General features: G+C 41.7%; 1 protein-coding gene across 1 annotated transcript in view; it reads right to left on the reverse strand.

The window, feature by feature from the left end:
* IPPK (inositol-pentakisphosphate 2-kinase) overlaps positions 1 to 23,611 on the reverse strand; it is an 837,585-nt gene that overhangs the window by 458,513 nt on the left and 355,461 nt on the right. Inside the window, exon 5 of the mRNA XM_089657901.1 lies at positions 8,231 to 8,349. Within this exon, the coding sequence (XP_089514027.1) occupies positions 8,231 to 8,349 (119 nt within the window). The remainder of the gene's footprint in view (positions 1 to 8,230; positions 8,350 to 23,611) is intronic.

Here is a 23,611-nt window from a genome sequence, read left to right on the forward strand (position 1 = left end):
GGAGATTAATAGGAATTGTTTGGTAGTAGTATACAATTTTGGGCAATATTAACATCTTGTATATTGCTATTCTCCCCACCCAGGAAAAGTAATACATTTTTTTTTTTTTTTTAAACGGGCTAGTTTGCATTTTATATTTTCGATGAAAGGTAGGAAATTAGCTTGATATACACTGGTGGCCAAAATTGTGGATACATCTTACATTTTTTCAAACTTTTTCAGTTTAAAGTACTTTTTATATACAAAATCTCTAAAAATGTCACAGCAAAAGTAAAATTTAATATAGTAAATGGATGCCTTAACCAAAAAATCTTTAAATACGTTCAATTTTGGCTGGAAATGTACCATAATGCATCTTGGCTATTATATAGCATAAAAATGATAATTTCAAGTTTGTCACAATGTGTTTTTTCAATAACGTGTTGGATAGCCTTTGGCCTTAACTACTGCCTGATACCTTCTAGGCATTGACTCTTCAAGTCTTTTGACATCCTCTTCTGTGATCAAATGATGCCAGGAATTGATTATAGCCTCAATGAGTCCTCGCTTGTTGCTTGGATTCTTGCGCGAGATCACGTGTTTCAATCTTGACCAAAGATTTTCGATGGGATTCAAATCAGGGCTATTTCCAAGCCAGGAAAGCAGAGGAAATTTCTTGTCATTGAACCATTTAAGGAATTTACGAGCTGTATGGCATGTAGCTCCATCCTGTTGAAAAGTAAATTCTGTGCCTTTGTCCGCTAAGTCGCTTATTGATAGGATCAACTTTGGTCCCAGGACCTCTTTGATGTATCGCTCTGCATTAATAATGCCATCAATAACCTGCATTCGCCCAACACCATACCAAGACATGCAGCTCCATATCATGACGCTTTGAAGGTGTTTCATTGTTGCTGTCATGAACTCAGGAAGGCATTCTTCGCCTGACCTTCACACGTATCGAACACCATTGCTTCCGAAAATAGAAATTAGTGTTTCATCACTCCAAATAATTATTCCCAATTTTCTGTTGTCCAATTTTGATGTTTCTTGGCCCATTCAACTCTTTTCTTTGTTGGCAGTTCAAAAATGTTTTTTTTTTCTTGGTATTCGAGCTCTTAATCCAGCAGTAACAAGTCGACTTCTTACTGTTCAGTCAGACACTGACAGTCCTCCATCTGGCAACACCTTGTTGATATCCTTGGGAGAGGATTTTCTATTCTGCAAAGCAAGTCTTGCAATTCTTCTGTCAGTTTTGGGTGTTGTAGCTTTTTTCCTTCCTCTGCCTTGCTGAGTTTAGATACTTTTGGTGTTCGTAAATCGTGCACACAGCTTCTGGACTTCGGATGCAGAAACTCCTTCACCCATTTTCCTGGCAATTTCGTGAAAACTATAACCTTCATTTCCTAATGTTTATTGCTGTTGCTCTTTTCTTTGGTGACAAGTCTGACCTTTTAATTGATGGCTTAATTTATTTCTACAAATATAGTTATTTAAGTACATTTTAGGTCAAAACAGCACAATTAAATTTAATTATTCTAATATAATTTAAAAAATACATAAAATGTAAAATAGTTTCCTAAGCTCTAAATAAAATTGCAGGTAATGCAACTAGAATCTCTGTTATGCAACATAATGCTTTATTCTGACCAAATACTATAACATATACACAATAATATACAAATGAAAATTGGCAACATTTCCTCACATTCTCGCCAGCTAGCTTTCTGTCGATACTTTTCAGTAAATCTGCTCAAATTAACTCAAAACTTATATCATATGTTGTCAAAAATATTTTGTTTACCATTTGCATAGAATAGCGAATGTCTAGAAGGAAAAAACAAGGGAGTAAGTAAAGCGATCAACCAAAACTGACAAAATCAGAAGGTGTATCCACAATTTTGGCCACCAGTGTAGTTTAGAAAAGGGGTATGTGAGGGTTATACCTAAATATTGTAGAGTACCTTGTGACCATGGTACTTGATAGCTTAGATTTCACATATTCTTTGGAATATTAGTTCCCATTAGGCTGTATTTGGTTTCATTTATTTTATAATATGAAACTCTGATAATTGTTGAAGTATTTCATAGGCTTTAGATAGTGAAGTAGCTGGGTCGGATAATGTTAAAATTACATCATCCGCAAAGAGTGTAATGGTATAGGAGACTTGTATAACTGTGATTCCCGATATTTCATTATGGGAATGTATTTTTCCTGCTAACGGTTCCATTAATACTACAGTTATCAATGGGGACAAGGAACAGTCCTGTCTGGCTCCATTTGTAATGTCAAACCTTTTGTAAAAGATACCCTCCGTGAGTACAAAGGCTGATGGCTTGGTATAAAGGGCCATAATGGCTCAATATACAGGACCCACTAAACCAAATTTGAGAACTTGGTCTAGGTATCCCCAATGAATCCGGTCAAAAGCTTTCTCTGCATGAAGAGTAAGAAACACAGAAGACTTCCCCGTGGACTATGTGTGGTGTATAAGATTAAGTGTGTGTCTAGTGGTGTCCGGGGCTTGACATCCAGGGATAAATCCCACTTGGTCAGTTTTGATTAGGGATGGTAAAAGGTAAGCTAGTCTAACGGTTATCATCTTGCCATATATTTTTAAGTCTACATTTAGCAAAGGGATTGGCCTAAAATGTTGGGGCTTCACTGGATCTTTTCCCAGCTTAGGTAAGTTAGTTAGAGCATTTCCTGGGGGAAATTAGTAGAGGATATCATAGCCTTGTAAACCTGTTCCAGATGAGGGGATAGCAAATTTAAAAACAATTTATGATACTTTGAGTACCTGTCAGGACCTGGTGCTTTATTACGTGGTAAAGATTTAATTACTGGCTATTTCTTCTATGGTGAAGGGCTCATTCAATGAATTGAGGTCTTCCTCTCCCACTCTAGGCAAAGATATATCTATCTATATATATATCGTATATATATATACGCTGAAAGCATCGGCTATGTCTTGTGGGTTATGAAGTTGTTTGCCAGTATGAGGGTGGATTAAAAATGGGATTTTTTTGTCTCGCATTTTTCTCTTTAATTTGAGTAGCTAACAATTTGCCAGCTTTATTACCACTCTGGAATTGTCTAGCTTTAAGTGTACGGAAATGTTGTATCGTGTTGGGAGGTAAGTAGTCCTCGTAGCTTATGTCTAGTGTCAAAGAGTTGTGAGTTAATTCTGGGGAAGGTTTCTTTTTATTGATTGCCTCTAGTTTGGCTATATGGTCAAGAAGTTCTGACTTTTGTTGAGTTTTCTGTTTCTTGGACACTGAACTGATTTTAAAGTGTTACTAAACCCAGGACCCTGCATTCACTGGTCTCCCACAGTACACAGAACATGGAAATGCAATTATTGTAGTAAATATAAACTGCTAAATACCTTTTCTCATCATCAGTTAGAACAGTCTTGTAACTTCCATCAGTGTTCACCAGAGCACTGGTTAAAGCTTACAGGAGGAGTTTCTTTAGGAAGATGCAGTGCTGATTGGCCCTGTGCTGATCACATGCACTCTCCCAAGAAAAAAAAAAACTCTCTAGCAATACACACCAAATTCAGCATGTGCAGTGGTTCCACACAATATGTCTTATGACACTAGACATAAGATGGAGATACTGGAATTATGGGAGAATCAGAGAAGACAGGATTAAACAGCATTTTTACACAAAGCGGAGGATTAACCCCTTAGGTTCCACAGTGAGTATAACAAGCATGCTTTACTGCATATACAGACTGATTTTACTGTTGTGGGTTTCGTAACACTTTATGCAATACTCCCTGCATAAAGGCTTTGTGAACATTCCAAAAGTGTAAAGAGATCCAAGACAGAGCCTTCGTTAATCATGAAAAATTCTTTAATTAATTCCTCAATAGCCTTTTTATATGCAGGCATTGACATTGCATATACATCATTTTTCCATCTATTTACGTTAGTCTCAGACCACTTCACTCCTATCACAATAGAAATGGGGGCATGATCAGACCACGTAAAAATATGTATTTTTGATTCAGTGATCCTCTGTAACACATTTATCTACTAGAAACAGATCTATCCTAGAATTGGATGCATGTACAATGACAAGAATGTAAAGTCCTTCTCTGATGCATTTTGACATCTCCACACATCATATAGTCCAGTGGAAGAAACAAAGCTGGCCAAAGTTATTCTGCCTGTATGAGTCTTGTTACTGTGGGACACATCCATTGTCCGGTCCGGAATCAAGTTAAAGTCCCCACATGTCATATGCAGAGGGACTCAACTTTTCTCCATATTTTTTTAGGCAGGCTAGAGGACGCACATTGGGCAGGTATATGTTGAGTAACGTGTAAGTAGTATTCTCAATTTCCCATATCAATATAATATATCTACCCATATCATCAATTACTTGTGAAATTGGTTTAAACCTTACAGTGTCTTTTATTGCTATTGCGACTCCCCTTTTCTTAGATATTGCCATGAAGTGGAAAATATGTGCAAAGTTGACGTTAGAAAACGTTTGTGGATTCTTGCTGCTAAAGTGCGTTTCCTGTAAACAAATATGTCACAGGTAAGTGCTTTTGCTTTATGCTACTTTTTGCAGGGCTGTTAAGGCCCTTGACATTTAAGGATGATATTTTAAAATGCATGGCGAACCAGGCATAGAAGGCGGCTTTTTAGCGTCTTTAAAAAGGGCTGGATGACCAAATGGGTGCCTATAACAGTACCTTATGTATTGAGAGTCCGTGTGGGTACGACCAGTCAGGTTTGCAGGGTTGGGGACCAGGAATGGTCTCCCAATGCTACTGTAGAGAGATGGTAATTGTCAGGAGGCATCAGGTACTCTACTGATCCAGCAATAAGGAACAAACCTTGTGAGGCCAAAACCGCCAATCTCTGTTGTCCCTGTGTGTGATGTGGTGCTCCGGCTTGTAGCACTGGTGAGCAGCTCAGCCTCTAAACAGCTATCTTTTGCATGCTCCTGCGACGCCCCCACAGATACTACACCAGACACTTAAGTTGGACTGTCGTGTCTGGGTGAATGGAATACAGGATGAATACATTACGCTTGTCCTGCAACTTTACTGTTAGCAGTTCTTCATTGCGAAAGTAGGATTTCTACGCCTTTCTAAGTGGAATGTTAATGATCCATTGGGGAAGCCAATGCGATTAGGTTACACGGTCTCACAGCAGCCAATTTCTTTAACAAATGTCTAAAAAGTTGCACGCTTACATAAAAGTTGCCCACATACAAATGATACCCCTTATGAAACGAGGGTGACAATAAGTTCCAAGCTATCTTGGCACTGCTCCCCCAGTAGTCTGGGCATCCAGGGGGCTCCACTTGACTGTCTTTTCTTTCATAAACTCTAAAGCTGTATATATACAGTGGGGCAAAAAAGTATTTAGTCAGCCACCAATTGTGCAAGTTCTCCCACTTAAAAAGATGAGAGAGGCCTGTAATTGGCATCATAGGTAGACCTCAACTATAAGAGACAAAATGAGAAAAAAATCCAGACAATCACATTGGCTGATTTAGAAAGAATTTATTTGCAAATTATGGTGGAAAATAAGTATTTGGTCACCTACAAACAAGCAAGATTTCTGGCTCTCACAGACATGTACCTTCTTCTTTAAGAGGCTCCTTTGTCCTGCACTCATTACCTGTATCAATGGCACCTGTTTGAACTTGTTATCAGTATAAAAGACACCTGTCCACAACCTCAAACAGTCACACTCCAAACTCCACTATGGTGAAGACCAAAGAGCTGTAGAAGGACACCAGAAACAAAATTGTAGACCTGCACCAGGCTGGGAAGACTGAATATGCAATAGGCAAGCAGCTTGGTGTGAACAAATCAACTGTGGAAGCAATAATCAGAAAAGGGAAGACATACAAGAACACTGATAATCTCCCTCGATCTGGGGATCCACGCAAGATCTCACCCCGTGGGGTCAAAATGATCACAAGAACGGTGAGCAAAAATCCCAGGACTACACGGGGGGACCTAGTGAATGACCTGAAAAGAGCTGGGACCAACGTAACAAAGGCTACCATCAGTAACACACTACACCGCCAGGGACTCAGATCCTGCAGTGCCAGATGTGTCCCCCAGCTTAAGCCAGTACATGTCCGGGCCCGTCTGAAGTTTGCTAGAGAGCATTTGGATGATCCAGAAGAGGATTGGGAGAATGTCATATGTTGTGTTTGGAGGAGAGAGAATGCTGAGTTGCATCCAAAGAACACCATACCTACTGTGAAGCATGGGGGTGGCAACATCATGCTTTGGGGCTGTTTCTCCGCAAAGGGACCAGGACGACCGATCCATGTACAGGACAGAATGAATGGGGCCATGTATCGTGAGATTTGGAGTGCAAACCTCCTTCCATCAGCAAGGGCATTGAAGATGAAACGTGGCTGGGTCTTCCAACATGACAATGATCTCAAACATACCGCCGGGGCAACGAAGGAGTGGCTTCGTAAGAAGCATTTCAAGGTCATGGAGTGGCCTAGCCAGTCTCCAGATCTCAACCCCATAGAAAACCTTTGGAGGGAGTTGAAAGTCCTTGTTGCCCAGCGACAGCCCCAAAACATCACTGCTCTAGAGGAGATTTGCATGGAGGAATAGGCCAACATACCAGCAACAGTGTGTGCCAACCTTGTGAAGACTTACAGGAAACGTTTGACCTCTGTCATTGCCAACAAAGGATATATAACAAAGTATTGAGATGAACTTTTGAGATTGACCAAATACTTATTTTCCACCATAATTTGCAAATAAATTCTTTCTAAATCAGCCAATGTGATTGTCTGGATTTTTTTTCTCATTTTGTCTCTCATAGTTGAGGTCTACCTATGATGCCAATTACAGGCCTCTCTCATCTTTTTAAGTGGGAGAACTTGCACAATTGGTGGCTTACTAAATACTTTTTTGCCCCACTGTAGCCTGTTGGCCTCTCACAGAACTTATACGGTTTGACCCTGTATCTGGCACACTTACTAGAGAGATGTTGCTTTATTGCAAGCCTGTTAGTAAAAATGTACAAGAGACACATCTACACAGATGTTTTGTTGGGGCGTATACACATCTGCAAATTTCTGGGAAAGGTAGTTTATGAGGGGTCGAATTTTGTGAAGTCGATCATAGTCAGGGTCACCCCAGGGATGACAGAGGATATTGTCACTGAAATACATTAAATGCATTTTTGTCTCATATCTTTTCCTGGTTATTGCAGCAGAAAACACAAGCATATGATGAATCAGGTCTGTGGACCAATGTGACCACAATTCATTCTTTTTTGTAAAGCCCATGTTAAAGTGGATGTAAATGCTCTAGGTTTTTGATCTGCATGCATTCTATGCATGAAGGTAAAAAACAGTCTATGTAAAGCAGCCCCCCCCAATAAATATGTGAGCCTCATCACGATCCAGCGATGTGCACTAGAGCCTTGGCTTTCCGGGGACTCTCCCTCCTCATCGGCTGAGACAGCAGCGGGAGCCAATGGCCAATGACAATCACAGCCAGTGAGCCAATGAGGAGAGAGAAGGGGTCAACCTGCGTCTCTGTGTGTGAATGGAAACACAGAGCAGCAGCTCAGAAGTGAGTCTGCTTAGGTACCCCCATAGCTAGCTGTTTGCTTTGGGGGCACTCAGCAGGAGGGAGGGGCCAGCGACTGTTAAGGAAAAAATTGTGCAATTAACGTAGTTGTGAATACATAATGTTACAGACACTTTCCAATACAGTTATAACTATGCACATACTAGAAATGGTTTTGCTTAGGTTTAAGAAATGATCTTTTTTACAAGGTTAAAAAGTTCTGCCATGTGACCATGCATCTCTTCTTTCTGGTAGTGGGGTTGGGGTTACAGGACATAGTGCAGATACACAGTGCAGATGCAGTGCCTGCATTCCATAGTCTGTTCAGCCTGAAGCATAATGCAGGCTGTGCTTCAGCAGGAGGTTTGTTCATAAAGCAGCAAGTGTGTGCCAAAAGTTGGCTGCGATTACCCAATATCGGCACAATGTGTTTCTGCACAGTCCTGTACCTCTGAATGGCCAGCCAAAGGAAGCAAACTGACCACTCAAGTACAGATGAGCTCCTGCACTTTGTGTGGTCAGTTTAGAACAAGGAAGAAGGATGAATGGCAGGATCAACCAGGTACTTCAGATGGAAGAAGTACATGAAAGTGAAAGAGACTATGAATTATAAAAGACACGTGAACACACACATAGAAAAAGGTGAAAAAGAATGAAGGTTCACTCACCTTAATCTCTATGCAGAATATGGGTCTGTGCTCTATAAATGGGAAAGTTAGTAGTCGAGTGAGGTTAGGAAGGCACATGGCATAACCACTAATATCCATCTCTTTTTCACACCGGGATTCTGCATCACAAGAAAAGGACACCAAGTGATAATCCACTAAAACAGGGTGCAGAATTATTATGGAGTTTACCAAAAATCATAGAACTGAATATGGCATTAAAGGCTTCATATACACAAGCCTACCCTGACTGCCGGCCATGGGAAAATGCAAATAGCGGCAAAATGCGACAATCGCAGTACCGCATTTTTTTCGTTTTCCTGTGGTCGGAAGTCAAAATGTTCCTATCCTGAACACAATTCTTCTGTGTTCAGGAAAGGGAGGTTTAACCTCACCTAAATGTGGCAGCTCCTGAACTCTGATAAAAGCCTATGTGTACATGGACACATAGGCTTTTATGGAGTTGAGTTTAGGAGCTTTGACAAAAAAATGCCAAAAGCTCCTACTCGAGTTTAGGAGCTGTTCGTGTACAAGAAGCATAAGGCTCCATGCACACTGACTTAAAAAAATGCCAATGCTCCTGGCAGAAAAAAACGTTTAGGGACATTTAGCATTTTTTTCTGCAGGAAAAAAACCCTAAAAAACGCAAAACATTTTTTTTTAAAAAATGCCTCTAGACTACCTAATGTGCACATACAGTAGAAAATATTAGTTGCCTCTACAGGCAAAATGCTAAACTACTCTAGGAGCAATGTTTTCTTTAATCGAGTGTGCATGAAGCCTTAAAGAGACTGACTGGCACTAATATACTACAATCACAAGCATAAAATATCTATCTATATCAACTTATTATGAGAAGCTGCAGTCCTCAGCCACCAAGAACTCTGATGAGGCCCATGTAGAAGTGATATAAAAAGGGCAATTGGTCAATTGCATTGTAGGCATTAATAAAACACAAATTAGGCTTTTTGACTCAGTAAAATCCATTTCCCAGAGTACAGGACAGGACACTGGATTCTTTAATGCATTATAGTTGAGTTATAGTCAAATACATTCAGGTGATCGGACACAGGCAAAAAAAGCTGCTGGGACATCCCCTATATGACCCCTCCCACCCCCAGCTAGCCTCAGTTTTCTGACAAGCAATAGTGAGATCATATAAACAGAGGGGAGGGACCAATGTCCTGTACTGTTCTCCAGGAAACAGATTTCACTGGCAAGTAAGTCTAATTTTCCTTATCATACAGTACAGGACAAAAGCTTATTTAAATAATTACAATTGGGATGTCAAAAAACAGTCCAACTGAGAATTGGGCAACATATCAAACATTGCCAACAAGATCACATAACAAATAGACGACAGACTGCTCCATGCCATAGGCCTCCTCACGACATTCCCAGCCATAGGCCTTTATATGAAAAGGAAGAAATGTCCATGTAATAAACATCTTCACTGCACTCTACTGGTGTTGTTCAGAGAATAGCAAAACAGTCAAATCACAAGGACATACAATCCAGAGTCACATGACATACACAATCAATCACAAAGCAGACAATCCGCAGTAGTTTCAGGTGAAAGCACATGCAATATCTCATAGCCATCTTTCTACAGCCTCTCCTCTGCCCAGGGTCACCATACTCATATGACTGTGTTCTCTGTAGACACCTCCTAGCTGGGTACACCTCTCCTGGGAAACCTCCAGGGAAGCAGCCTCACACAGGGATCTCCAGCCTGGCCTATAAGGACTTTTGCAAACTGCCCTAACACCAACCTGCTTAGGGGACAGGATGTCTACAGCCAGCTCCTCCTGTGTGCAGGTCCACTCCACTCAGCCTCCAGCCCTATCCAGGGCCCAGGGGTGTTGGCTAAATGCGGTCAGGTATGGGGTGTTAGGCTCCTATGCCCTTGGGGTAGGTTCACACCTATGCAGGTTGCGTTTGACCCATTTCTGCATTACGTTTTGCATTGCGTTTTTGCACCTGCTTTTTTTACGCGTTTTTGATGCGTTTTGCTTTTTTTTTTTTTCTTGTTGCTATGCAGATTTAAAATGCAACTCTCAGCAAAAATGCAACAAAAACGCAATACATGCTTTTCTGCAGTGTATCCATTGAAGTCTATAGAAATGAAAACGCAACTTTTTGCATTAAAAAAAGTCCCTGACTTCCAAAAAACGCAGCTGGTGAAAACGCACAGATGTGAACATGTCCCATAGGAAATCATGTTAAATGGACTGTACTGCGTTTCCGCAAAACACAAAATGCTGCAGAAAACACTTGGGTGTGAACCTAGGGTAAGACTGTGTGTGTTCCTTCCCACCTAGCTTATATATGGGTGCTGATTCACCTCTGACACCACTTGTAAGAGGGCTCTATCTAAAAAGGGGCCTAACACCTAGGCCCTGATTTACTATTGAGCCTAGGAGCATTTCTGTGGGCAAATGTCTAATTTTTACTAGCGACCATCTACTTTTACCCCGCTAAGAGATTTACTATTGAGCAGCGTCAACAAGTAGACGCCCAATCGAATTTACTAACGAGACACAGATCAGGAATCAGACTCAAAAAGCAGACTTGGTAAGAGGTATGTCTAACACCATGAAAAATCACTGCAGAAACATGTTCACTTTGAAATTTGCTTTGCCAAATATCAGAACTTCACTTTAAACAATATCTGCCATTTCAAAAAAAATTAAAATGTGTTAAAAACGTTTTTTTTAAGCAAGTCGACACAGTGAAAAACTAGACGCTCGTGCAGCTTATTTGGCCGATATAAATGCGCATGTGCAGAACACATTTTAGACATCCTCTGTGGGCGCTTGCTTTTTAGTCACTGTTCAATAGTAAATCTCTGGCTGGATTCCTCTGACAGCCGGCACTCGGTCGCGTCTACTGTGTTTAACAAACAGCACTAAGCATATCTTTATGTATTCTAATTTGATTTCCTTAGTTCTAGTGATTCTATTTTTGTTTCTTATCCTTTATAATTATTTATGTAATGATTTTACTTATTTAGGTCTAGATGATATTTATTTTGACAGCTGAATGTAAAAATAAAGGTCCACAAAGTCGCCGTTGTGACATCGTGATTGACGTTGGATCTACTTCGGGGGACATTGTTTTATTAAAGGACTTGTCAAAGACCCGGTACTGTGTTTTTTTACATTACACATTTGCTTTTCTTGTGAATTAGTAGCGGTACCATGTACCGCAGACTCATTCACGTAGGGGGGGGTTCCAGATTCTGATAAGCCCCCCGTCCGCAGACCCCCCACAACCACCGGCCAGGGTTGTGGGGAAGAGGCCCTTGACCCCATCAACATGGGGAAAAGGTGCTTTGGAGGGGGAGCCCCCCCTGCCCCAAAGCACCCCCCCATGTTGAGGGCGTGCGTCCTGGTCTGGTTCAGGAGGGAGGGGCGCTCGCAGCCCCCCCCCCTTTCCTGACCTGCTGGGCTGCATGCTCGGATGAGGGTCTGGTATGGATATTAGGGGGAACCCCAAGCTGTTTTTTTCTTTAATTTTGGCATGGCGTTCCCCCTTAATATCCATACCAGACCTGAAGGGCTTGGTATGGATGGGATGGGGGACCCCACGCAGTTTTTTGTTTACATTTTGGTGTGGAGTTACCCCTTAAGATACATACCAGACCCGAAGGGCTTGGTGTGGATGGAAGGGGGGACCCCACGCTGTTTATTATTTATTATGGTGCTGGTTTTTAAATGTAATTTTCCCTTTTTTTTCTTCACTATAGCTCAGAAATTCACCTTTCACTTCCCCCAGCTAAAAGAGAAAGTTTTCTTGGCATTTATATCCCTAAAGGAAACAATGTTTAATTTGAGTTTATTAAAAGATACAAAGTTTTGTGTAACTTCGGGGGAAGTGACTTCTAAGCTTGTGAACTATAGTGAAGAAAAAAAAAGGCTGGCATTTGCATTTGAAAATCAGCGCTGACATACACTTTGTATTGCGAAAAAAAATTATTAACAATTGTGTAAACCGAGGAATTATTTTCAATGGATTTTCATTCGTAAACCAAAAATTCCGTTAACCGAGGCGTTGGTAAACCGAGGTACGCCTGTATTAGTATTGCAATCCTTTGTATTGGGATACATAGAACCAACATACATCAGAATTGGCAACATAGCACAACATTTGTGTCACATTGGAGATATCTGGCTAGTTACACTGACCTTGCCCAGGGACCTAGGATTGATTAACATCACAGAAATACAGGCAGTATTAGTGTTCAACAGCTCCGTGGATTAGTGGTTAGCACTGCTGCCTCACAACGCTAGGGTTGTCGGTTTGAATCCCAACGATGGCAAAGAATTTGGATGATCTCCGTGTGACTACCCTAACATACATGTGCTGGTGGCAGGATCTTTGCTTTCTGTCTAAATGATCCCTAGAATGTGAATTAGAATGTGAATTAGAATGAGGCCTTGTCTGTTCAAACACTTTTAAAGTAGCACCTTATGTGAATGTCAAACAATGGGATGAGATAAGGGCCTGGACTAATGATTGATTTGACAATGCTGGTTTGCACTCCACCCCCTTTTGAGAAAGTTTGTCAAACCATGAGAAGAGTGAGCGAGAGAGAAAAGGATTAAAAAAAAAATTAATAAAGTAATGGCATGGAGCCCCCCCCCAATCCATAACAGACCCTTATCCGAGCATGCAGATACCGCATGCCTTCAAAGATTGATTTCCTTTGTTGAATTGCCTGCTTGGTTCACACTAGATGCGATTTAAAATTGTGCTTTTTGTTGGCAATTTCACCATATTTTCTGTAGATTTACCAATGAATTATTGAATTGTCAGTTGTGCTTTGCACTGCGGTTTCTATTGTAGTCTATATATGAAATCGCTACAAAACGCTGAAAAAAGGTAGACAAGAACCACATTTGAAATTGTGCTGCAGCAAATCGATTACGTTAAGACACTCACATCCACATTCATTAGATCCGATATCAGCAACAATTTCAATTCCCAAATCGCACCTGAAATCATGCACCCTGGATGTGACTTGGCCTACGATTTGCATGACATGCGACTTGCAAATCGTATGCCAAGTCGCACCCTATTGTCTGCTATTAGAGCAGACACATGGGTGCGTTTCCGACTTGGATTTCTAAAGTAGTACATGTACTACTTTTGTGGTGATTTGCATAGATATCTGTGTCAGATGTCTTGCAAATCGCAATAAAATCAGCATCTTCACTGTACGTCGCACAATTTCTAAATCGGCTTTGATGTGACCAGGGTGCAAAGCCTTTTTATGTTTGATTTCCTGGGTGTTTTTCCGATTTATGGGAAATGCCGCATACTCGCAAAAGTAAATTGACATTTTTAGTATTGCATGCGAGATGTGGTCATGTGACTGCCTTAACTCATGCGATAATCTGGAGTGAATTGTGCCCATAGGTCCAAGAAATATTGCCAATAGGGTTCCCTTTTACATCCCGTTCAATGTTCTGTTGTATGCTGCACAGGTACACTTCACTGTGGCTTTCTTTCTGACTCTGATTTGTGGGGCCTGTATACCAAGGGTTAACACAGGTGGGAAGAGAATTAATCAGGTGCAAACACTTTCTCTGACCAAATTAATGACAGTGGTGGGTGTGGCCTACCTTATATAAAGAGATGCAGTAGTGGCTGATTTTTTTCCTTGTACAGGCAACATTATTTTTGCAAGTCCTTGTCTGTGGTGGTTTGGGGAGGAAGAGATATTGTGGTGAATTGCCCCAGGCCACACTCACGCTGCGTTTGGATGTGGGCTGTAAATGTTTTGCATGTTCTTCCTTCTAAGGCGTGTTTGTGTGTTAATGTCCAATGATTGTGTGTTTATTATCTTTGCATTGTAATCCTAACACATGTCCATTGCTCTGCTCTTCCAAGTTTGCTTTATTTAGAATGAAATGCAATTTTCAGACAAACATGATGAGAAATGTATGTGTGGGGGATTTGGGGAGGTGGGAGGTGTTATTTTGGCACGTATGCATTTTTATATTGATATTTTGATCTGTAGCTTGTTTTGTGGATAAGCCTAAGTGATTTATATTAACCGTTTGTTTCCTGCTGTAACCTGTGAAAGCACAGTTCATTAGAAGTATAGTCTTTTCGATTGTAAGCTCTTATGAGCAGGACCGTTCTATTTTAGCAACATCAATCCTGCTTTTTTTTATTTTTCATCAAGATATTGAATGTACCTACCTGTTGTTGCTGTCCAAATGTGGAATGTGTATTTGATCAATAAACATTGGGACTATGTATTTTTGGGGGATTATTAAATGTTCTAGTTGAATGTAGCACAGTGGCTAAATGGTTAGCACTTCCACCTGGCAGTACTAGGGTCGTAGGTTCACTGTCAGATCGTGAGGAAAGTACTGCCGAGAACCGGCAGTTGTCAGAGCGAGGATCGGCACCGATCATCAGGGCCACTGATGATCAGTGCCCTGATGATCGGTGCCCAGCAGTACCACCCACAAATTCCGCCCACCTGTGCCCAGCAGTGCGCCCACTAGCTCCGCCCACCTGTGCCCAGCAGTGCACCCACCTGTGCCCAGCAGTGCACCCACCTGTGCCACTCTGCAGTGTCACACACCTGTGCCCAGAAGTGCCACCTACCTGTGCCCAGCAGTGCCACCCACCTCTGCCCACCAGTGCCACCCACCAGTGCCGCCCAGCAGTGCTGCCAGTCAGTGCCACCAGTCAGTGCCCAGCGGTTGTGCCAGTCAGTGCCGCCAGTCAGTGCCCAGCAGTGATGCCAGTCAGTGCCATCTATCAGTACCCATCATCAGTGTCACCTATCAGTGCTGCATATTAGTGCCGCCTATCCGTGACACCTCATTAGTACTGCCTATCAGTGCCGTCTATCCGTGCCACCTCATTAGTACTGCCTATCAGTGCCCTTTAGTGCTGCCTATCAGTGCCCATCAGTGCCGCCTATCAGTGCCCATCAGTGTTGCCTCATCAACGCACATCAGTGAAGGAGAAAAAATACCTGTTTGAAAAATTTTATAATAGAAACAAAGAAACTTTTTTTTTTTCAAATTTTTTGCACTTTTTTAATTTATAGCGCAAAAAGTAAAGCGCCCAGTGGCGATTAAATACCACCAAAAGAAAGCTCTATTTGTGAGAAAAAAATGATCAAAATTTCATATGGGTACAATGTTGCATGACCGCGCAATTGTCAATCAAAATGCGGCAGCGCTGAAAGCTGAAAATTGGCCTGGTAAGGAAGGGGGTATAAGTGCCTGGTAGGCAAGTGGTTAACAGTAATAAATTGGGCCCCCAATTTGTTGACTTTGGGCCTTTACTGCCAAGTATATATTTGCCAATGTCATATACACAGTAGAGCTGCAAGCATACATTCACCAATGCCAAATCCAAAATAGAACTGTAAACATATATTTGTGACTGTTATATACACAATGGAGCCGCATGTAAAATTGCTATGGTGCACAAATAAACGCCAAGATGGCTGTTGGAGGCGCTAGAGCAGCTGTCATACCGGAAATACGTCATGACGTTGGCGAAGGACGTTTCCACACACCCGGAAGTGGTAGTGGGGAGTGTGAGTGGATGGGAGTGTAGTTAGGAGAGTTTAGTGGTAATTTGCAAGTCTATTTTTTAGTTTTGTGAATTGTTCTTTTGTGGAATTCCAGACCACATCTGGACATGGCGAGATCGCTGTTCTCCACCCAGGAGCTGATCCTCATTTGCCGGGGAAACATTACTAATAATTGTTGTATTTTCAGTTAAAAACATGTCCCATTCCTAGATCCATTGAGGTACATAGCAGAGGTTCAAGGTTCTTCCTAACTATACAGGACACAAGCATACACGGGGCCCCATAAAGCATACCTGACAGCCCCCCACCGCCAGAGAAAATTCCCAAATTATATTTATGGTAAAAATACACTAAAAACATTATTAATGGACATAATCCCAACCATATTCCTGTGAAATCTAAATGATAAAACTGTACTGATTTCATAAATAAAGCTGTGTGTAATTGAGGTCTTGGGGCTCATTCACATGGGTGCTGTGGCCTGTAGCACCGCAAACGTCTGCCAGGCATTTGATGAGCGGCACCATAGACTTGAATGGGAGGCTTCAACTCCTCCTGACTCGACAGGAGGCGCCAGTTTTGCCGTGATGCAATGCTAACGCTTCAGTGTGAACAGCGCTGTGTGCTGCCATGTGCAGAATTTTCATAGGCGTTTGAGAAGCGTAAAAAACGCTTCACAAATGCCTGTCTAATGCCTGCTGACAAAGCTAGTGTGAACGCAGCCTTAGAGAAAATAAAGTTGTAATGAAATATAAGGAAAACTGAAAATTTCAAACTTGTCAGAACAAAAGGACGCAGGTAAGATTCACTCCCTTTCTAGTCAGTAGCCAAAATCTTAATTAACTGATCTATATTCCTGGCACTGACAGAACCCTGGAAATTGATCTCCAATTGATTAATCGGGGTTTTGGCACATTTTTTTTTCTATTGGTAAAGTTGGGAAGAAGAAGAATTCCAGTCCGCTATTATATTTTACATGAAAAGTCTTGCGGTTGCAACAATGTATCTATTTGTATCCGAATAAAAACATCTTTATCCGAAATGGATACAATATTGCAACTGCAATACTTTTCATGTAAAATATAATAGCGGAGCTCTCTGCAAGGGACAGAAGTAAAAATGCCGGCCGTAGACGGGACGAAAATCAGACCATTTTTTTGCTGTTGGTGGTAACGTCGGCCGATTGAACGACCGATTATTTTTATTTTTTTTTTAAATTTGTTTTTTTTACATATACTAGGCCCAATTAACCTAACAGCATGTCTTTGGAGCGTTGGCAGAAACACACCCGTGCAGAGAAAGCATGCAAACTGAGATGCAGCCATGACTGGGATTAGAACTCATGACCCAAGTGCTGTAAGTTCTGAGTTCTAACCACTAAGCCACTGTAGGAGACAGAGTTTGAGCTGCAATGTAGAATAGTTATATTGTTTAAAAATAATGATAAAGCGAGCGCTGGTAAAATTATATAGACTACTAAAATGGTATTACACAAGATCAATATAAATATAGGTATAGATATGAAGGTAGCAGCTAGCACTCAGGGTATTGGCAACAGTCCCAAAATAGAAATATGTTAAAATAATAGTGCAGTGCTATAAATGCATGTTATCAATCATCAACGCATGTAAAATCCAAAAAGTGCAATAATTTATTTATTTATTTTAGGTACTTTTATTAGTGCTGTCAATTTATGCAGTGCTTTACACATACAGTATATTGCACATTCAAATCAGTCCCTAACCCTCAAGGGGTGTACAATCTAAGGTCCCTAACTCACATTCATACACTAGGACCAATTTGGACAGGAATCAATATACCTACCAGCATGTCTTTGGAGTGTAGGAGGAAACTGGAGTACTTGGATGAAGCCCATGCAAGAACAGGGAGAACATGCAAACTCCATGCAGGAGGTGCCATGGTCAGGAATCGAACCCATGACCTTTTTACTGCAAGGCAGATGTGCTAACCATTAAGCCACTGTGCTGCCCATTAATGATGATGTAAACTGGTAAATGGTGCTAAAAAAAAGTTCATATAATCATTCCTGAATAATGGAATGTCCTTCGTGTCATAGTACCAACTCAGAGAGTGCCTATGAATGTGGTGTGGTTTATTCGTGATGAACAGTAGTGTATGAACTCGTGAAAGGTAAACCACCCTTGGGACGTGTGTATTACACTATTAAGCACCTTTCTGGCTCCTGTGGCTGAGCTAATTACCATGTGGCTTACCATTTTGGCACCCACCCTGATGGATGGATGGATGGAGCTGGATGACTAACCCATAGCTGCCAGCATACCGCTGCACCCCCAGATGTGTGATGTGTATAACCCATGCGCATTAATACCTTAACATAGAATAGTTACATGATTAAAGAGAAGGAAGCTATATCATTATATTGGGAACTTAGAACTAGACATTCCAAATTATTTGAAATATAAGTCTGAAAACGTTTAACATTTGAAAATAGAATGTATGACATTCATTAGCAAATGCATTAGTTGTCTGATCATTTTGGAGAAACAGCAAAAAAAAAAATTTATAACATAGGTCTACTTTTTATGTTACATTCTGAATATTCTCTTATGCAAACAGGAAAACGCCAACAGTACAAAGCCCGCGCTTGTGCGCCATCTAGCGAACATATCCGGTATTGCACCTAAAAATGTGCCAGACGCGATTCCACATTTACTAATAGTAAAGTAGACGTTCGTCAATGAGATTGCTAGACGCCTCTCAGAAGACTGACAGGTCTTGATTGGTTTCATTGAGTCTGCCTGAATGTTCAGAGTCTGCTGGTAGACTCAAGTCTTAGTAAATCAAGGCCCTAGTGTCACTACCTAATGTACTGTTCTGGTACAGAGCCACCTACTGGCAAAGTAGCTAAGCACACCTGTCTAGAGGAGGAACCCTATCATTCAGACCACAGGCCTTAATTATAAACTTGTCTGATCCACCTAGCAATGGTGGTGAGGGAGGCAGGGAGACCCTTGTAAGAACCCTCAAAAAGAACAAAGAGTGAATCTGATTCCTAAAAGAAGTTGTTGCTTCTCATCACATGCATAATGTCCATTTCTTTTGCCACTTCACAGTACATTGAGGATAAGTAATGAAGAACAATATCCTTAGATCATTATGACTGGGACATCCAAAAGCAGTCCAAATGAGGGATGGGCAACATCATAAACGCCAACAATCCCACAAAACAAACATGTCAGAACTGACATGATCTGACAGACTCATAAAACGACTTGTTGCACTTTAGTTCTCAAAATGGAATCAAAAGAAGCCTGAACATCAACCTGGCAGAACTTAAACATGTGAACAGAAGTCCAGGCAGCCGGAACATGTCGCTGTGAGGCTGCATGTAGCAGGAGCTCAAGGAGCCTGCCGATGGATGGATGAAGTGAACGCTGCCTAGGTCTCATGCTACATGAAATTAATACAAAAGCCTCTTACTGTAAAGCCTTCGCCCTGGGAAGCTGGTTGGCATCCATGGCTCCTTGTGCGGTCCCCGCTGGGATCGCGGGCCTGAGACGTAGGTTGTGGCGGCTGCAGTCCCGGGCTGGAGGAGACGCCATAGAGCCGGTGCAGCCTATCTATTGGAGCACAGGCGGCAGCGGTGGAAGCAGGTGGAACCCAGAGATCCTGGTGACCTGGGACCAGGAGGTGGCGGCAGACGAGGGGAGTGAAGGACGTCCAGGTGACCACCCACTTGACAGTTCCAAAACACCTGGGAGAGTGGTGGGGCTCTGTGGACAAAGAGGGGGTCGAGCACTGGAAGAGAGTCTCTCCCCTACCACCAGGGCAGCATCTCTGGGAGACCGGGGACCCTGAAAACACTTACTGAGTCTCACTTAAAGGCCTCCCCACAGAAATAACTGTATTTTCATGAAACCGGATCTGAGACCCTGCTGAGCACAGGAGAGCGCACTGAGATAGAAGTCTCTGTACCTGGAGCACAGTTGGGGATGGTGAGTTGCCTTAGTCCATGGCAGAACATTTAAAGTTTCTGTTAGTGCTGATTTTTTTTAATATTGCAGTAGTGGGGGGGGGGGGGGGGGCAGGGAAATTATATATATATATTGGGTGTTTTCAGAAAGGGGTGGAACTGTTGAACATTTAATTTGCCCCTAAAGTCACAAAATTGTACAGAAGAACAGTATACATATGAACCTTTCAGGGGATGAGTATGAATATACCTGTGTATTAATAGAAAAGTAGCAGGAGAGCCAAAAAGGTATAAAGAGTAGATCAGTTAAAGGAGGGGGTTCAAAAACCGCCCAACCGAATGCAAATGCTAGTACAATTAAAAAATATGCCCCTTCAGGAGAGAAGTCCGCAGAATCCAACCCGGGAAAAACAAGAAGGAACTAGAAAATCTGATGGAGATCAATCTAGATTGTCATTTGGGTCTCAGGACAAAGTGTCAAGGAACAACAAGAGCTATGTCACAAATAGCTATAAAAACTGAGATGGTGGAAATGTTTACGAAACTGGAGATGTCCATGAAAAATGAGATGGTGGTATAACGCAATGATTTAGGTCGAATACTAATGTGAGTGGAAGAAGTAGAGGGGAGAATGGAGACACATGCTCAACTAATCAATAAATTAGAAATGCAGGTGGAGGAGATGCGTAGAGAACAGAGAAGGCTCATTTAAATTGGAAGACCAAGAGAACCATGACAGAAGAAATAACCTAAGGATCCAGGGCCTACCAGAAGAAGAGCAAGGAGAGGATCTACACGATAAAATAAAGACAGTGTTTAATCCAATAATGATAAGACCAGTGACAGAATAGTGTAAAATGAAAGAGTACATAGGATTAGAAGGCCGCAAAGAGTGTCGGCGGAAAGCCCCAGAGATGTGCGATTTCATCACTAAGAAGCAGGGGCGGGCTGACAACTCATGGGGCCCCCGGGCAATAGAGGAACATGGGGCCCCTGTGTCCTTGCCCAAACTCAAAAAAGCCTATGAAAAAGGTACCAGGGGCATCTCATGGGGCCTCCTACTGACCCCGGGCCCTCGGGCAGTGCCCGAGTTTCCAAATGGTCAGTCCGCCCCTGCTACGAAGACAGAGAAAGAATATGGAAACGTTTGCGTGACACCACCAACATAATATATGAGGAAACAAAGTTGCATATCTTTGCTGACATTGCATCAGAGACACTAGCTAGAAGAAGATCTTTGAAACCGCTGTTGGAGCAGATGAAGGAGAAAAAAGTTCAATATAACTGGGGCTTTCAAGCATGCCTGATTGGATTGAAAGTCGGAAAATCGGCAAGGTTGAGTTTCCCAGAAGACTTAATTGACTTTTGCAAAAAATTAGACGTACAGAAAATGGACCTTGAAGGGTGGTCAGAGGAGCCTAAAGAGAGTGTAGGGCTGGGGACAGGAAAGTGGCAGCGGGTATCTAAGAAGAAGAGGTAGGAAGACATGGGGTGGGGGGGGTTAGGGCGAGAGGCCAGGGAAGGGAGAAGAGGAGAATTCCTACGTTTCTCCTAGAGCTGGGAGGTTTTTTTTCTACTCCTCCTCTCTCCGCCACCCCCTGGTCCTCCTCCGGCTGCACCATGGCTCCTTTGCCCTCGGTCCCCCCCTCCATGGTTGAGAAAACAGGGGGGGGTGATGAAGGGGTAGAGGGAATTTTGATCTGGTTGGTCACTCGGAGGCTAAACATGCTGTTAAACTCTGAATTGACCAATGTTACAAGCTAGGGATCAGCATGGGCATGTGTGTTTAAAGTCTCACCCCAAAATAGAAATCGTTAGTGGAAATGATCCACGACAGATTCCAGGGCAATACGTAGGCCACAGGCGTTTTAGGGGTAAGATAAGTAGGGGGAGGGAAGGAAAGTGGGGGGAATGTTGTAGGTGGGGGGTGTTTTGGGGGAGGGGGGAGAAGGTCCACGTCTTAAGTTGCCTATATCTATGTTCCTTTGATGGGAAATCTGGTAAGGAAGTGAAATAACATCAGAAATGAGCTTGATTAAGCTTATGACCTATAACGTGAAGGATTAAACTCTCAAAAAGACATAAAATACTTAGGTAAATTCACCAATAGAAATTCTCCATAGATGTAGTGTTTCTACAAGAGACACACATGATACAAATGTTAAGTTATATGCAAAGTATTATCCAATGTGGTACTATGCTGATTCTCCAATAAAAATGGCCAAAGGAGTAGCAATCGGGTTTTCTAACAATGTTAGTTTCATCCTGGAGGGGAGACTAGAGAAACCAGAGGGTCGGTTTCTATTCCTGAGGGGAACATTACAAGGATTTGAATGCACGCTAGTGAATATCTACTGTCTGAACAAAAACCAAGTAACATTTTTGAAGGGTGCATTAAGAAAACTTTCTGAATTTAAAAAAGGTAGTCTGGTTGTGGCAGGAGATTTTAATATACTGTATGTCTGGATCCACAGTTGGATACGTCATTAGGTATGCAGAGAGGGGGTGACAGGAAATTAAAATTATTGAAGAGGTTGTTATATCAATGTCAATTGACTGACACCTGGGAGAGTGACACATCCAAGAGAAAGAGAATACACCTTCTTCTCTCCAGTACATGGATCATATGCACAACTGGATTATATAATGATCAAGCATAAACAACTAGAGTCGTTGGTTAGTTCCAATATAAAGGTTACGACTATTTCTGATCATGCTCCTGTCACAATGAGACTACGGGTAGGAGGGGAACGGAATAAAACAACTATGTGGAGATTAAATGGGATGCTGATACAAGATCCTGAAATAGAGAAAAGGCAAAGGCAGGAAACAGAGCAATTTTTTGAGCTCAACGAGACTAAGGAGGTTTCGGAGGCCAAAATATGGAGGCACACAAAATATATACCAGGGGGAATACTGATTTCGATAGGGGAAGAAAAAAAGGAAGCTACCAGGGGAAAAAAGATGGCGATGGAGAAGCTTCATAAGTTATAACAGTCACATAAAAAGAAGAGAGGTATACATCAGAAGATGATTTTTAAAAGAGAAGAATTAAAAGATCTAATGGAACAGGAATCGAGAAGGATACTCAACATGGTATCAGAAGAAAGATATCAGTGGGAGAATAGACCAGGAAAACACTTAATGAGGAGACAAAAAGGAAAAAAAAAATCTAAGAATTTTATAGAAAAAATTAAAGATGGAAAAAGAGAAACGGCGTACTCCACCACTGACATATGAAGATTTTTAGAATAACAACGTTTCATATTAGTTTTTTTATCCCCAGTTTAATAGGTTAATCATTCATACTTGGACAACTTTTCTGTTGTACTTAGGAAGGAGAAAAATAACCATTACCTTAATAATAACAATTTAAATAGATTTATTCAACTGAAACAATAACATTAGAGAATACAGTCATGGCCGAAATTGTTGGCACCCTTGATATTTCTCCAGGAAATCATGTATTTCTCACGAAACGTATTGCATTAACACATGTTTTGCTATACACATGTTTATTCCCTTTGTGTGTATTGGGACAAAACAAAAAAAGGGAGGAAAGAAAGCAAATTCGACATAATGTCACACAAACCTCCAAAAATGGGCTGGACAAAAGTATTGGCACCCTTTCACAACTGCGGATAAATAAGAATGTTACAAGCATGTGATGCTCCTGTAAACTCACCTGGGGCAAGTAACAGGTGTGGGCAATATAGAAATCACACCTGAAAGCAGATAAAAAGGAGAGACGTTCACTTAACCTTTGCATTGTGTGTCTGTCTGTGCCACACTAAGCATGGACAACAGAAAGAGGAGACGAGAACTGTCTGAGGACCTGAGAACCAAAATTGTGGCAAAA

Source organism: Staurois parvus, unplaced genomic scaffold (genome assembly GCF_062004578.1).
Source record: "Staurois parvus isolate SC_StPar_1 unplaced genomic scaffold, SC_StPar_1.0 ptg001039l, whole genome shotgun sequence".
Classification (NCBI taxonomy): domain Eukaryota; kingdom Metazoa; phylum Chordata; class Amphibia; order Anura; family Ranidae; genus Staurois; species Staurois parvus.